Source organism: Podarcis bocagei, assembly GCF_964188305.1.
Source record: "Podarcis bocagei genome assembly, chromosome: 8".
NCBI classification, from domain to species: domain Eukaryota; kingdom Metazoa; phylum Chordata; class Lepidosauria; order Squamata; family Lacertidae; genus Podarcis; species Podarcis bocagei.
This window is the reverse complement of record NC_138133.1, coordinates 85,376,023-85,392,453: the sequence shown is the minus strand read 5'-3', so window position 1 is coordinate 85,392,453 and position 16,431 is coordinate 85,376,023. Positions and strand designations below refer to the sequence as shown.

The following is a 16,431-nucleotide window of genomic DNA, read 5'->3' as shown; positions in this document are numbered from 1 at the left end:
TCAGGTTAAGAACAGTTTCAGGTTAAGTATGGACCTCCGGAACGAATTAAGTATTTAACCCGAGGTAGCACTGTATTTCCTTCAAGATGGCCCGTGCCTTGGGGATATTAATGGAAGATAGAATCATAGAATCATAGAATCATAGAATCATAGAGTTGGAAGAGACCACAAGGGCCATCGAGTCCAACCCCCTGCCAAGCAGGAAACACCATCAGAGCACTCCTGACATATGGTTGTCAAGCCTCTGCTTAAAGACCTCCAAAGTAGGAGACTCCACCACACTCCTTGGCAGCAAATTCCACTGTCGAACAGCTCTTACTGTCAGGAAGTTCTTCCTCATGTTTAGGTGGAATCTTCTTTCTTGTAGTTTGGATCCATTGCTCCGTGTCCGCTTCTCTGGAGCAGCAGAAAACAACCTTTCTCCCTCCTCTATGTGACATCCTTTTATATATTTGAACATGGCTATCATATCACCCCTTAACCTCCTCTTCTCCAGGCTAAACATGCCCAGCTCCCTTAGCCGTTCCTCATAAGGCATCGTTTCCAGGCCTTTGACCATTTTGGTTGCCCTCCTCTGGACACGTTCCAGTTTGTCAGTGTCCTTCTTGAATTGTGGTGCCCAGAACTGGACACAGTACTCCAGCTATTGATGACTGCTAGCAATGAATGCCATGTACTGTATTTTAATATTTTGTTGGAAGCCACCCAGAGTGGCTGGGGAAGCCCAGCAAGATGGGTGGGGTATAAATTATTATTATTATTATTATTATTATTATTATTATTATTATTATTATTATTGTTGTGACAGATCAATGGTCCATCTGACTGACAGCGGCTGTCTAGAGTTTCAGACAGGAGCTTTCCCCTGCCCTACTCAGAGAGGCCCAGTATTAAATTTGGGACCTTTTGCAAACAAAGCGGATGTTTCACTACAGAGCTACAGCTCTTCAGTTACAGCTCAGAGGGCTGCCTTCTAGTTCTCCTTTAAAATGTTAAAAAGCTGAGCCCCTGCCAGCTGCTGAGGTCTTTGAAAACATAACTGAGAATGCCCTTGGGAGAAGGAAGATGGCTCTTCTCATGAGCCTAAGGGGCAGCCATTTCAGTGCTTCGTGTACAAGCAATGGACCACAGAGGGAGAAAATACACGGAAGCACTGGCAGAAGAGAACAAGAAAATGGTAGCTGTGCTATGCATTGGGACCTTGACTGCATATCGATCTGAAAAAAGCACATGCCATCCTAATAGATACCACTTTATTTTTTAGTTGTTGTTGTTTAGTTGTTTAGTTGTGTCCGACTCTTTGTGACCCCATGGACCAGAGCACGCCAGGCACTCCTGTCTTCCACTGCCTCCCGCAGTTTGGTCAGACTCATGTTTGTAGATTCGAGAACACTGTCCAACCATCTCGTCCTCTGTCATCCCCTTCTTCTTGTGCCCTAAATCTTTCCCAACATCAGGGTCTTTTCCAGGGAGTCTTCTCTTCTCATGAGGTGGCCAAAGTACTGGAGCCTCAGCTTCACGATCTGTCCTTCCAGTGAGCACTCAGGGCTGATTTTCTTAAGAATGGATGTGTTTGATCTTCTTGCAGTCCATGGGACTCTCAAGAGTCTCCTCCAGCACCATAATTCATAAGAATACATATACACCCTACAATTATTAATACTCTGTAAACTTGTGTATCAGCATGAATCCCAGGGTCATAAGAATTGTTCTTCTCTTTAACAATCTCTGTTTTCTATTTATCTCATTTTCTTCTACTGATTGGCCTCACATGGAAGCTTGTATGGCATCAGTATTGCCTAATTGTTTAAATTAGAATGAAGTGCAGTTGGTAAGCTGGACTCTCCTCCTCCCATATTTTTGACAAATGTTCCAAGGCCAACAATTTGTTGTGAAGAATCACTTCACCCCTGGTAGAAAGTCAACTCCCTCTTTGGCGCTGCCTTTGCCAAGATACTAATAGCATTTTAATCTAATTAACCTAATAGGTTTCTGCACCTGGGTTTTCAAGAGGGCAATGATTTGTGCAGCTCCCGTTTAGCAGCTTTGAACATTCATCATAACTGTTTATTGCAGCGGTATCAACAAATTGTTGTTGAGTGCATAGTGCTTTTGCAAACAGGAATGCAATTAATATAGGAGAGAGAGAGAGAGAGAGAGAGAGAGAGAGAGAGAGAGATATGAATTGGCTCTTTCATGAACTTGAAATCTGCAGGAAACTTTGGGATCAGTTATAAGTTAAAGACTCTAATGGGTGCCATTGTTTTACGATGAAACTTTTGGCCTAATCCATAAATAGTAACCAATGGACCTGATCTGTATTTACTAGGAGAAGGTGAATAACTTTATGCATACCTTCCAATAATTCTCAGATAAAAATAAAGTTGTTTATTAGATGTAATGTTAATGAAATGAATGCTATTAATGTGCAATATTTTTGCAAAGCAGATAGTTTCAGCCTCTAGACCAGACATGGCCAAACTTTGCCCTCTAGCTGTTTTGGGACTACAATTCCCATCATCCCTAGGTAACAGGACCAGTGATCAGGGATGATGGGAACTGTAGTTCCAAAACAGTTGGAGGGCAAAGTTTGGCCATGCCTGCTCTAGACCATGGATGATTCCAACCAAAACGACATCTCTGAAGCTGCTACCTGCATTTAAGAATGCAAGAAAGCAGCAATTTCTGCTCCAACCTACATCCCTCACAATCAGCACTGTTTCCATTCTGCTGCAGTTCGCTTTCCACCAAAGACTACATTATTTGTCTCAGTATCTGCTATATATTGTAGTTAGTGCGATTTATTTATTTAAATGAAAAGGAGACTTCCAAACAATGTAATCAACCATGTCTTGTTTGGGGAAGTGAAAACATCAACATTGTGAAGGAATAAAGTCCGGGTTTCCTTGCAACAGCTATTTATATATCTAAAACCTTGTACATTAATTGCATTCATGCAATTAACATCATGTACAGTTTTGGCTTCTTGTTAAGGATTGCTGCCACAGCCCCTTCATACAGTCACACATTATAGAGGGCTCTGGTCCTTACCTGCAATATGCTGTAATTATTCTGCAGCTAGTATGCCAAATTTGGCTTTTGTGGTTCAATATAGCCTAGAAACCTGCAATTAACCTCCAGTAGGCTATCGACAGTTCCAAATATATCCTCAAGAGCTGTCATGTATGAAATGTGCACAGCTTGGGAGTCATTTTGGACTCACAGCTGTCCATGGAGGCAAGGGTCAATTCTGTGTCCAGGGCAGCTGTTTACCAGCTCTATCTGGTACGCAGTCTGAGACCCTACCTGCCCGTGGACTGTCTCGCCAGAGTGGTGCATGCTCTAGTTCTCTCTCGCTTGGACTACTGCAATGCGCTCTACATGGGGCTACCTTTGAAGGTGACCCGGAAACTACAACTAAGCCAAAATGCGGCAGCTAGACTGGTGACTGGGAGCAGCCGTGAAGACCACACAACACTGGTCTTGAAAGATCTACATTGGCTCCCAGTACGTTTCTGAGCACAATGCAAAGTGTTGGTGCTGACCTTTGAAGCCCTATATGGCCTCGATCCAGTATATCTGAAGGAGCATCTCCACCCCCATCGTTCTGCCCGGACACTGAGGTCCAGCGCTGAGGGCCTTCTGGTGGTTCCCTTGCCGCAAGAAGCCAAGTTACAGGGAACCAGGCAGAGGGCCTTCTCGGCAGTGGCACTCGCCTTGTGGAACGCTTTCCCACCAGATTTCAGAGAAAAACAACTACCAGACTTTTAGAAGACATCTGAAGGCAGCCATGGTTTAGGGAAGCTTTTAATGTTTAACAGACCAGTGTATTTTAATATTTTGTTGGAAGCCGCCCAGAGTGGCTTGATGTGCGTGGTATTATAATAATAATAAAAACAATTATTATCATTATTATTAATGACCAACTGTGCATAAGCGTGTAAGAAAACCCCTCCTGAATCAGACCCAAATGCCCATCTAGTCCTGTTCTCTCAGTGGCCAACTGGAGGCCAATGGAAAGCCCATTAACAATGGTGCTACATGGTGACTTATTGTAGGTGTTCATGCATTGACTTTTGAGATGATGCAGTCACAGTCCACTCTGAGATTTAACTTCTAGAGCAGCTGAGCTCTGAATACACATTAATAACATGTTTAAAACAAATTTGTTTTTTTTTAAACAAATGCAAACTCAATTGCCATTAAAAATGCTTATACGGCAGTACAGCTAATGGTGATTGTTTTATCCATTGTATCTAGACATACACTTAGGTATTCGACATTCAAACATATTAGTTAACACAACCTCTCCACTGAGACTATTCGGTGGTTGGTATATGGAGGTCTTGGTTTTGGTCATTAACATAGTTTAATAATAATAATAATAATAATAATAATAATAATAATAATAATAATAATAATAATAATTTATTATTTATACCCCGCCCACTCTGGGCGGCTTCCAAAAGAATATTAAAATACTATAATACATCAAACATTAAAAGCTTCCCGAAACAGGGCTGCCTTCAGATGTCTTCTAAAAGCCTGGTAGCTGTTGTTCTCTTTGACATCTGGTGGGAGGGTGTTCCACAGGGAACGCGCCACTACCGAGAAGGCCTTCTGCCTGGTTCCCTGTAACTTGGCTTCTCGCAGTGAGGGAACTGCCAGAAGGCCCTCGGTGCTGGACCTCAGTGTCTGGGTAGAACGATGTGGGTGGAGACGCTCCTTCAGATATACTGGACCAAAGAAGACAAACTTAAGAGGGCAAAAGAGAGAGGGGACAAATAGAGGGGGAAAACGTTTGGGGAAATATTGGAACACAATGCTTTAATAACTTGTGACCCATTGGGTTGAGCACAACCTGCTCCTTGTGTATTGTGACTCCATATTTGTGGCCCCGCACAGCAAAGCAAGAAATTTTATCTTGACTCTTGTGACTCTCAGTATATTGAGAGTATATTGGTTGAGCTTGATGGTCCAGAAGTTGTGAACACCTGGCATAGGTAAGGTATGGAATTCATTCACATGTGATGCACTGATGGCCGCCAAATTAGAAGGCATTAAAAGAGCATTGGACACATTTATAGAAGGTAAAGCCATCAATGGCTATTAAACACAATGGCTAAGTTCTATCTCCACTGCTGAAGTCAGGATGCCTTTGAATATTGGTTGCTGTAAATCATGTGGGGAGAGTGTTCAGATTCAGCTTGTGGGCTTCCCATTGGCATCTCTTTGGTCACATTGAGAATCAGATGCTGGAATAGCTGGGCCCCTGGTCTGATCAAGCAGAGTTCTACCTATGATTTCAGTATGGCTGGTGTATTGCCACACAGTAGAGACCTATTTCTGCACTGGAATGAACTTTTCTTCCTCGTGTGAACAGGAGGGTAGCTTAGGTCGTCAGGTGATTCTGTGCAGAGGGAAGAATGTGAATGATTCAGGTTAGAGTGCAACATCTTCTGTCCTCCTAGGTCAAACAGATAATTTAGTAGAATGCCTCTTCAAATGCTCTGCCAAGGAAAACGGGGTGGGCTACAATTTTCTTCTCAGCCAGGGGACAAAGTGAAGAGGAACAGCAGCTACTCCAGAAGTGAATGGTTTCAAGCAACAGTTGACGTGGGAGAAAGCTACTGATGTTTTGCAAAAGGATAGGTCTTGCACCTAGATTTCGAGTGGAGAGACAGTATTGAAGGGAGAAGATTAACAGGTGCAATGACTCCTTCTATCATGCTGCTAGGAGCCCCTGCCAAAACTCTCACTTTGGCTCAGCTCTGAAAGGCCCAAGAGACTTTCCCTGATGCTGAAGCTGGCAACCATAAGCGAGAGCAATTACCTTCCTGTAGCCTTTAATGGCCTCAATAACAAAGCTGTGTTATCTGAGAACTCCTGGGAGGTCTCCTTTGCCAGAGTGCTCTGTCACTCAGTAACTGACTCTTCCTTCGTTCCCAAGACATCCTGTGCTTTTCATGCTTCTCTTAAAGGATGAAATCACCTATGTGGCCCAAATAATGGGTTTGTTACAGAGTGGCGGACTTGACACTATTTATGTAATTAGCAGTTGTGAGAATGAGTTTCTTTTTAAAGTAAATAGTGTGAGGGTCTTCATGCAAATTGGGATCCTGGTAGTCGGGGTAGGTTCATCAGAAAGGGATGTGAGAGAAATGCTCGTGGTCTGAATGCTCTTGGTTCACTGTATCCTCTTTGGTTCATAAGTGCAAAATTTGGTATACAGCATAAAATTCACTACCTTGAGGTTTGCAGCTTTCCTTCCACAATGCTATCCCAATTTGTAGATTCCAAGCTTTAAAACAGTCCACTCCAAACACTGCTTGTGGGTTTCAACTAGCTCATCCCTTCAGTGAATTTTAGGATTGTGTTTTATTTTTATTATGAAGCCTTTTTAACCCACTGTGTTTTATCATTCTAGGGTGAAAGAGGAGCCCAAGGATTACCTGGGCTGATGGGCGAAAGAGGAGAAAAGGTAACAATCTATTCAAAACAGGCAGAGAATGAAATATCTGCCAGGAATTTCCAGCTACACAAGTGGTGGATTGATACATGTGAACTAATAAATGTTGGACTTCGTAAAGGACTTTTTCTAAAGATCTTCTGCTGTTCAGCTTAATGGTCAGCCACACAGATTTTAGCAGCACAACAATCCCTAAAACACCACAAATAACACGGCACAAAGCACAATGCAAAGCAACAACAGTGAATCCTAGTACACATCATCAACTTGGCATCTATCCCTTGAACCTCCAGGAGACCTTTCTAGACTTTCTGCACCTGGGCAATGAATCTGGCTCCTACGAATGTAATGGAACTTAAACCCTGAATCTTATCATTCTTATTGACTCCCCTGACCTAAGTTAACAGCTTTCCAAGCAGTTTCTTCCTTGGCAAATTACAGATGGTCCAATGCAGTACACAGTGACAAAAGAATTAAGTTCCAGCCATGCCCCCATAAATAAGTTGTGCAGTAATTATCCCCTTTTGCATTGCCCTTCTGCAAATTCAGAGGATGTAGTTTGAAGCTTCTAGAACTGAGCATGTCGTAAAGAAAAATGAACTTTCCACTCCACTCAAACATATCTTCCCCAGCCTCATCCAATATTGCAATAACTGGTGGAAGATGATTGTTATTTTTTTGTAATGTGAATTATATGCTATGGATGCAACATTTCTAAATACGCTTCCTAACTTAAGCAGCTACTATAACCACATAGTCCAAATTGAAAGTTCTTAATGAGGCGTCACATGGACACAGCCAATTATAGTGCATAACACCACTGCCCATGCATCTTAATTTTTCCAAATAGCTATTTAATATAACAGCTTTGTTGCCAGAAGTTTCTCTTCTGAGGCTGTAGGCAGAAGGGCTTCAACTCAGCTTTCTTCCAACATGTCCTAAATATCATAGTTGTTTGTATACTATACTGCTGGTTTATTTCAGCTTGCTCATCAGGCAAACCTGCAATAAACTAACAATATAGTTTATTGCACAGCCAGTTAGACAAGAGTAATTTGGAGAGGAGCAATAGCAGTTTGTGGGTCTCATGTCCTCTTGTTCAGGAATGAAGAGTGGCGTTCTCCTACTCCTCTGCAATTCAATTTGCCACCTGGAATCTAGAGTGCAACAGTCCAATATGATGTGGTTTTGTCTAGACTTGGCTGTGGATGAGACAGAAAAGGAAGGGTGTCTCTTGTCTATCCAGGCCACTGGGACAGCACCCCCTTGTCACTCTGGCAGACACTTAGCTGTTAATAAATACAGTGCTTAATACCAGAAATTTGGTTTGGGGGTTGGGGTTGGGCAACGAGTCCCCTCTGAGACCTCGCATTAATTTCACTTGTGGTGCAAATGATTAGACCTGCCAATGTACATTATTCATGTGCTTCTGCTTTCAGCTGGTGCTAATTTGATGCTGATGATGCTTGCCCATTAATGCATTTATGTTAATTCTTATTATTTCAGGGCTCCCTCGGCGCACCTGGCATCCCAGGGAGAGATGGTGCCAAAGGAGAGTCTGTAAGCTTTTCTCTTCCTCTCTTGTAATCTCCTTTTCTTTATATCATAAGCCAGATGCTACAAATCAATGTGCATTGAGTGGAGCATGTCTTGGGGATTAGTGTTGCCATTTTGAATGCATCCGAAACAAATGACAGCAGGTTAATAACCTCAGCAGGCCTCTCTTTGAGCCAAGGCAGCAAACAGACGTCATGTGGATTAACTGCTCTTGGATGCTCCGAGGAAGAATGTGTGTTGATGTTCATTAGAGGGTTGTTAGAAATACTGGAGACTTAACAAAGTGTATTGTGGGAGGTGGGGGAATCAACTATGGAAAGCTCAGGTGTTTATTTCACTCCAGGCACAAGTTTGGCAACCAACAATTTGAGGGACTTAAGCTCAGATGGCATCTACGTACGTTGTAACTGGAGCAACAAATGTGATTTTTACTTTTGAAAAATAGGCTAGTCTCTCTCTCTCTCTCTCTCTCTCTCTCTCTCTCTCTCTCTCTCCACACACAAACACACTTCATCGTCATCCAGGCAAGCAAGCAATAGATCAGTGCTTCTCAAACTTGGATCTCCAGATGTTTTTGGACTACAATTCCCAACACCCCTGACCACTGGTATTGCTAACTAGGTATTGCTAACTAGGAATGATGGAAGTTGTAGTCCAAAAACAGCTAGAGACCCAAGTTTGAGAAACAGTGCAATACATCAAGGTCACATTCAAGCTAAGCAAAAAGATTAAAGGAGGGTGCAATGGAAGGGCAGTGGGGGGGATGTAGTCTGGCCATATGAAGGGACTCAGAGGGGTGCATTTGGCTCTATGCTTGAGGTTCCTTATCACTAAGTTTAAGGATCTTGTTGCATCAAGGATTGGAAATATATCTCAGATCATTGGAGAGCTTGCAAGTCAGAGGCAGGAGACCTGAGTATATGAACCACATTCCAGTTTCAGTAAATATTAAATCCTCATGTTTTGCTTTCAGCATTCAACAATTTATAAAATGTGTAGTTTTTTTGCAACAAACATGCTATGCTTTCTCTTTTGAGGGAGAACCTGGACTTCCTGGAGCAGTTGGCCTCCCTGGACCACCAGGATTGAAGGTGAGCAGAGGGATCAAAGAGGATCATGAATGAAATTAAGGGCACCTTTACAAATGATTGATTGAATGATTCGTTATGAGAGCCCACCCTTATACTTAGGGTGCCTTCCAACTTCTGCAAAAGAACAAGTACCACACTTCCAGTTGGGCTTCTCTCACCCACACCCACTATTGTCTTTTCCCTTCCTAATTTCCATTATGTATACAGACTTTTAATGGGGGGGGGAGGGAGAGATCTTACCTGCATACAAAACTCAAAGGCACTCAAAAGCTGCACAAACTCAAAGTCTCAACAATGCCAGGTCCCCATGGCAGGTTATGCCATGCCCCCACAAAATTCATTTTGTGACATCCCCCACAGCAGCCAGTTTTTGACTGGCGCCCATGACACAGTCTCAGTATGTCTACTGGCCCAGAAGCCTGGCGTACCCTGCTCAGTGTGTCGTTTTACCTGTGTAAATGGCTATTTCAAGCTTAAAATTTGGACATGTGGTTGCCACAACGAAGGATACAGTCACAAGGATAAAGAACGCAGTATTCCACTATTATGTGAACTGACCCTTACGTGTTAGGTGAAGATTCAGAGATGTATTCTGAAGATGTGGGATTCATCAATGTCAATTCCCATCCTTCCTCTCCAGTCTGTTTTAAGATTCAAGCAGGTTGGTTGTTTTTTCAGGAACAGCAGAGAGATGCTTTTGCTCACTGGATTATGGAATTGCCCTTCTAATAAGTTTGACTACTGTGATCACAGTCAGAGAAGATGATGCAAATTCGTTATTTTCACCAGTACGCAAGTTGCCTTAGATTTATTCTGCAACAGTCCTGATCTTTGTTTCTTTCTATATATTTCTCATCAGGGGTCAGAGGGTCAGTCAGGCCCCCCAGGACGCCAAGGATACGTTGGAGCACCAGTAAGTTGTGATTTTATGATTTAATACTTAACCTGCCCAATGTTCCATAAATAAGCCAACATCCTATGAGTGTTCGGCGTGATTTGTAAAATCCATTCATGTGGTAAATGGTTGCCTGATACTCAAATGTGGCCTTGCCAGTACAAAAGGACAGTTGTCAACATTTCTGCACATAGATAGCTCTGCTTCGGCAAGGCTTAGTTATACGCTTGGTTATTTTATCTTTAGCAATACTTTCCACCAGTTAAAAGTTCACCGTTCACTTGTTGAAAGCTTCCCTTGCTTTCCTTCAGCTACAGATGAACATTTCACTGGAGAAGGTCATTCAGTTTTCTCCGTCCTCATTATCTTGGTTATAAAGACCTTGCAATCATTCCTTTTAGGTCTCAGAACAGCTCAACAATCCCAATGGATGGCTGATCAGCTCATTGAGTACTCCAAGTCCAAGGCCAATTAGCATATGCAAAGGCGGTTTGTGGGAATAACATTATTGGTATATTATAGACAACTGCTTAGTAGGCAGAGCACTAAATCAGCATTTCCTTGGCACAGGAGCTGCAGCCCATAATGACTCACTGGGTACAAATTGCTAGCACATCGGTGACTCATCCAAGTTTCACTCTGGGTAGTGGAGGGAACGTTACAAAATCTTTTTTCTTCCCCACTTTTTCAGGGCCTGCAGGGAGAAAGAGGCGAAAAGGGACCCCGGGGAGACAAGGTATGGATCGTGTGCGTCAGATAACTTGTCAACAATCTGAGTGGAAGTGTTGAACATTCTTCCTCAAAAATGAATGCAAGAAAGAACTGGGAAATCGAGGGTAAATGTATGCACAGTTTAGGGCCTCAGATTATAAGGGGCATCTAAATGCAAAAAAAGGTTACTCGTTAGATTGCTAGATCTGAGGGAGCAATCCAGACCTTCCTAGTGTCCCCATCATCTAGGTATGTCCCTGATTTAGATAAGCCATCCCAGTTTCCCATTTGATCCTAGAATGCCCCACTTTTCCTTAGGGTGTCCCTATTTTCACTGGAGAAGTGTTGGAGGGCATGGAGTTATCCGAACCCCAAGCCATCTGGAGGCAATTCATAGAATCATAGAATCATAGAATCATAGAGTTGGAAGAGACCACAAGGGCCATCGAGTCCAACCCCCTGCCAAGCAGGAAACACCATCAGAGCACTCCTGACATATGGTTGTCAAGCCTCTGCTTAAAGACCTCCAAAGTAGAAGACTCCACCACACTCCTTGGCAGCAAATTCCACTGTCGAACAGCTCTTACTGTCAGGAAGTTCTTCCTAATGTTTAGGTGGAATCTTCTTTCTTGTAGTTTGGATCCATTGCTCCGTGTCCGCTTCTCTGGAGCAGCAGAAAACAACCTTTCTCCCTCCTCTATGTGACATCCTTTTATATATTTGAACATGGCTATCATATCACCCCTTAACCTCCTCTTCTCCAGGCTAAACATGCCCAGCTCCCTTAGCCGTTCCTCATAAGGCATCGTTTCCAGGCCTTTGACCATTTTGGTTGCCCTCCTCTGGACACGTTCCAGTTTGTCAGTGTCCTTCTTGAATTGTGGTGCCCAGAACTGGACACAGTACTCCAGGTGTGGTCTGACCAGAGCAGAATACAGTGGCACTATTACTTCCCTTGATCTAGATGCTATACTCCTATTGATGCAGCCCAGAATTGCATTGGCTTTTTTAGCTGCCGCGTCACACTGTTGGCTCATGTCAAGTTTGTGGTCAACCAAGACTCCTAGATCCTTTTCACATGTACTGCTCTCAAGCCAGGTGTCACCCATCTTGTATTTGTGCCTCTCATTTTTTTTGCCCAAGTGCAATACTTTACATTTCTCCCTGTTAAAATTCATTTTGTTTGTTTTTGCCCAGTTCTCTAATCTGTCAAGGTCGTTTTGAAGTGTGATCCTGTCCTCTGGGGTGTTAGCCACCCCTCCCAGTTTGGTGTCATCTGCAAATTTGATCAGGATGCCCTTGAGTCCATCATCCAAGTCGTTGATAAAGATGTTAAATAAGACCGGGCCCAAGACAGAACCCTGTGGCACCCCACTAGTCACTCTTTTACTATCTCCCTCTTAACAAACTCCCAGCCATCATGAACTCCCTTTCCTTTTAGTATTACTGTCCATGGGATCTCACCCAGCACTTTCCTAAGTTTTATGAAGTCGGCTTTCTTAAAGTCAAGAAATTGAGTCCTAGTATGCTTGGCTGCTCCTTTCCGCTGTATAGTAAACTTCAGAAGAGCATGATCACTCGCGCCTAATGATCCTTCCACTTCTACCCCACTAACCAGGTCATCAACATTGGTTAGGACCAGATCTAAAATGGCTGTTCCTCTTGTTGCTTCTCCCACTTTCTGGACAATGAAGTTGTCTGCAAGGCCAGTGAGGAATCTGTTTGACCTTATGCTCTTGGCTGAGTTTGACGTCCAACAAATATCCGCGTAATTGAAGTCCCCCATTACTACTATCTCCCTTCCTTTTGCATGCTTGGCCATCTGTTCCAGGAAGGCATCATCTATGTCCTCCGTTTGGCTTGGGGATCTATAGTAAACTCCCACAATGAGGTCTCTGTTATTCTTCTCTCCCTTAATTTTGACCCAAATGCTCTCACATTGGCTTTGAGGTTCTAAATCTTGGATCTCTTCACAGGTATACACATCCCTGACATATAACGCCACTCCTCCTCCTTTCTTGTCTGGTCTGTTTCTCTGAAATAGATTGTATCCCCCCATTATTACATTCCAATCGTGGGACTTACCCCACCAGGTTTCAGTGATGCCTATTATGTCATATTTAGTTTGCTGTACCAAGAGCTCAAGCTCATCTTGTTTATTTCCCATGCTTTGCGCATTAGTGTACAGACATTGAAGTCCATTAATCATTCCCCCGTGTCTCTTATTTAAGGATTTTTTCCTCCCACCACTAGGTCCGCGTGCTGTTTGCTCCATTTGGTCTATGACATTTGGATGATCATCTTCATTAATTGATAGACTCCTACCTTCAGGAGCACTGTCTCCCTCCCCCACATTAGTCAGTTTAAAGCCCTCCTGATGAGGTTTCTGAGATTTTTGGCAAAAACATTCCTCCCAACCGTTGTGAGGTGCAGCCCATCACTTGCCAGAAGTCCATCTTCAAGAAACTGCAGTCCGTGATCTAAGAATCCAAACCGTTCCTGTTTACACCATTTGCGAAGCCAGCTGTTCACTTCCACTATTTTCCCCTCTCTCCCTGGGCCACGTCGTTCAACTGGGAGGACAGACGAGATGACAATTTGTGCATTTAGTTGCTTCAATTTCCTGCCCAGAGCCTCGTAGTCTCTTTTGATCTTCTGGAGGCTATTGCTTGCAGTGTCATTGGTTCCCACATGAACCAAGAGGAAGGGGTATTTGTCAGTGGGTTTTATGATTCCTTGCAGTCGTTCAGTTACATCTTGGATCTTAGCCCCGGGGAGACAGCACACTTCCCGAGACATCTTGTCAGGCCCACAGATCACTGCTTCTGTTCCCCTCAGTAGGGAATCCCCTATCACCACTACACGCCTCCTCTTGGGTTTGGTCGGGGTTCTTCCGTGAGCTGTCCGTTCCAAGGTCGCCTGCACATTCCCTGAGGACTGACTTTGCTGCTCGTCTTCATATACCTGATTGACTGTAATGAGGGAGAGATCCTCAAATGGAGTCTGCTCTTCGTCTTCCATGCTAGGGGAGAGGACCTCAAAGCGATTGTGTATTTCTAAACAATCAGAGTGAACCCTGGGCCTCCTACTTCTTTGAGTCACGTTTCTCCATATATCTGGCTCCTGTGTTGATGAACTAGCCTCCTTCTCAGGGGAGTCCCCTGTCTCCTCCTTGGTGGGGACGGTGTGCTCTGTTGCTTCCAAGAAGAGCTCCAGCTCTCTAATTCTTTGGAGCGTAGCTACACGTTCCTCCAGTTGCTGGACTTTGTCTTTTAAAAGGGCAATCAACATGCAATTGCTGCAGGTGAAGCTGCCTGCAACCTTTGGCAAGATGGCAAACATTGCGCAGGAATCGCAGGCGACTGCAGCTGTTCCCTCCCCTTCCATCTTGAGATCGTGTTGTTGGGGGTGGCTACAGAGGTCCTCCATCATAAAAAGCTTGAAGACAGGACAAATAACTTCACCCACAAAAAAAAACCTAGGTCTCCCCCAACAAACGTTTGAGACTAGCTCCCCTAAATCTAAAAGATGGATATAACTGCGCGCGCCGCTAGGCGCGCGCCGCTGCCCTACAAACTCTGATAAGCTCCTCCCACAGCTAATCCCCTGCCTCAACAGAAACCCTGCCCCCTCTGACCTTTACACAGGGAAAAGAGCTAATCAGCCACAAGAAACACACACACACACACAAGAAAACCCTTTTTGCTCCTTCTTCAACTGCTGCCCTACAAACTCTGATAAGCTCCTCCCACAGCTAATCCCCTGCCTCAACAGAAACCCTGCCCCCTCTGACCTTTACACAGGGAAAACAGCTAATTCAGTATAGGGGAGATATTATTATTTTTTTTAAAAAAGTGTAATATTTTATTATGTTTTTATACGTGTTAGAAGTTGCCCAGAGTGGCTGGGGCAACCCAGTAAGATATGTGGGGTGTAATTGGTAAAATTACTATTATGGAATGGAACGTCCCTATTTTCATTGGATAAATGTTGAAGGGTATGGCAATCCTATGCACAAAAAGGGGGCATAAAGCAAGCCAGTGTAAGTTAAGCCACCGTAAAGTTATACCAGATCAAAACATAATTAAGCAGTAGAACAAATACTGCTATTTTGTCTAAGCTTGAAAAAGGGAAACCAAGCCTTTCAACTAGTGTTCTACACTGGTTTGCTAGGCCATGTGACCAAGCTGAATTGGCTTGGGTTCCCACCCCTACCATGCCCTCAGAAAAGTGATGGTGAGTCCCCTTTTGCCACCTCCTGCACTGCCCACCCTGTTGCCACCGCTGGAGAAGCACCGCTGGCATTGGTGCTGATTATTGGTGAGATCTCGCTGATCTCCAGCTAGATCTCTCATGCTGTGTGAGAGATCTTGCCAGAAATCAGCACCACTTCTCTGCCAGTGGTGAGGTGTTGGGCATCTGGAGGGGCACCACCTCAAGATCTTCACCCCACCTCATGGTTGGGCCAACCCAAGTTATGCCGGTGTATCACTGGCTGAGTATGGGTAGGGGACTTATCACAGACTGGTCCAGGCTGTTTCAGGCATCAGCCAGCAGAGTTGGAGATCTGCTGCATCCTAAGCTCTCATCATGACCAGGTTGTGGGGTACACTGAGGTCCAGCTCTGAGGACCTTCTGGCGGTTCCCTCACTGTGAGAAGTGAGGTTACAGGGAACCAGGCAGAGGGCCTTCTCGGTAGTGGCGCCCACCCTGTGGAAATAAACCTTTAGAAGATATCTGAAGGCAGCCCTGTTTAGGGAAGTTTTTAATGTTTGATGTTTTATCGCTTTATTATTATTATTAATAATATTCTGTCGGGAGCTGCCCAAAGTGGCTGGTAAAACCCAGCCAGATGGGTGGGGTATAAATTTTATTTTTATTATTATTATTATTATTATTATTATTATTATTATTATTATTATTATTACCACCAGGATGGGTAGATGAGAACCAAAGAGGGAGTGATATAGTCAAAGACAGGCCAGAGTTGAGACGAGGCTGCAGGAATCTGATGTCACTATTCATAAAGGCATGTTGCACAGACTGTGAAATGCAACTTACATAGAACCAAGCACGTTAGTATTGGTTCCTCAAGCCACATAAACCTGACTGGACTAAAGACTTGTGGTTCTAGCTCTGTCGCTGCAGCATAGCCAAGATCCAGGGTGGAAATGGTCTCAGGTTCAGAACTGATGTGATGGCCCAGGATGTATGTCCAACGCTCAAGTCTTCATTCCTATTTCTTTGCTTAGGGAGAACCAGGTCTCGATGGTTTCCCCGGAAAGCCTGGTGTGGATGGGAAGCAGGTATGTGGACAATTCAAAGTGGTACGAGACCATTTTCTAGAATTAGTTGTGAATTTAGAGAAGAACTTGCATCTTGAAATCATCTGCTCACCCCCCAAAATGTACCCCCCTACTCTATTTTCTGTCTGCATCACAGTGCAATCCTGTAAATGTTTACACTTATCCAAACTAAATAAATAACAGACCAGATATCTGTTTCTAGATATGTATTTGAAAACCCTCCACCCTTGTTTCTATTTGTGCACATATTTTTCACGTCTCCAAATATATCCTCTCTCCCCCCCCCCCCAATTTACGTTTGTTTTATATTTCAGTTTCTCTGTTAGCTCTTCTTCATTGCAGGCTAGCCTCAATTATACCATGGAGTAGTCCCTTATTTTTACAAAATATTGGAAAGTATAT

At 43.7% G+C, this 16,431-nt stretch overlaps 1 protein-coding gene across 1 annotated transcript in view; it reads left to right on the top strand.

Moving 5' to 3' along the window:
- Window positions 1-16,431, top strand: part of COL22A1 (collagen type XXII alpha 1 chain) — a 194,095-nt gene that overhangs the window by 93,707 nt on the left and 83,957 nt on the right. The window contains exons 13-18 of the mRNA XM_081204329.1: window positions 6,428-6,481; window positions 7,976-8,029; window positions 9,064-9,117; window positions 9,977-10,030; window positions 10,704-10,748; window positions 15,976-16,029. Coding sequence (XP_081060455.1) covers window positions 6,428-6,481; window positions 7,976-8,029; window positions 9,064-9,117; window positions 9,977-10,030; window positions 10,704-10,748; window positions 15,976-16,029 — 315 coding nt within the window. The remainder of the gene's footprint in view (window positions 1-6,427; window positions 6,482-7,975; window positions 8,030-9,063; window positions 9,118-9,976; window positions 10,031-10,703; window positions 10,749-15,975; window positions 16,030-16,431) is intronic.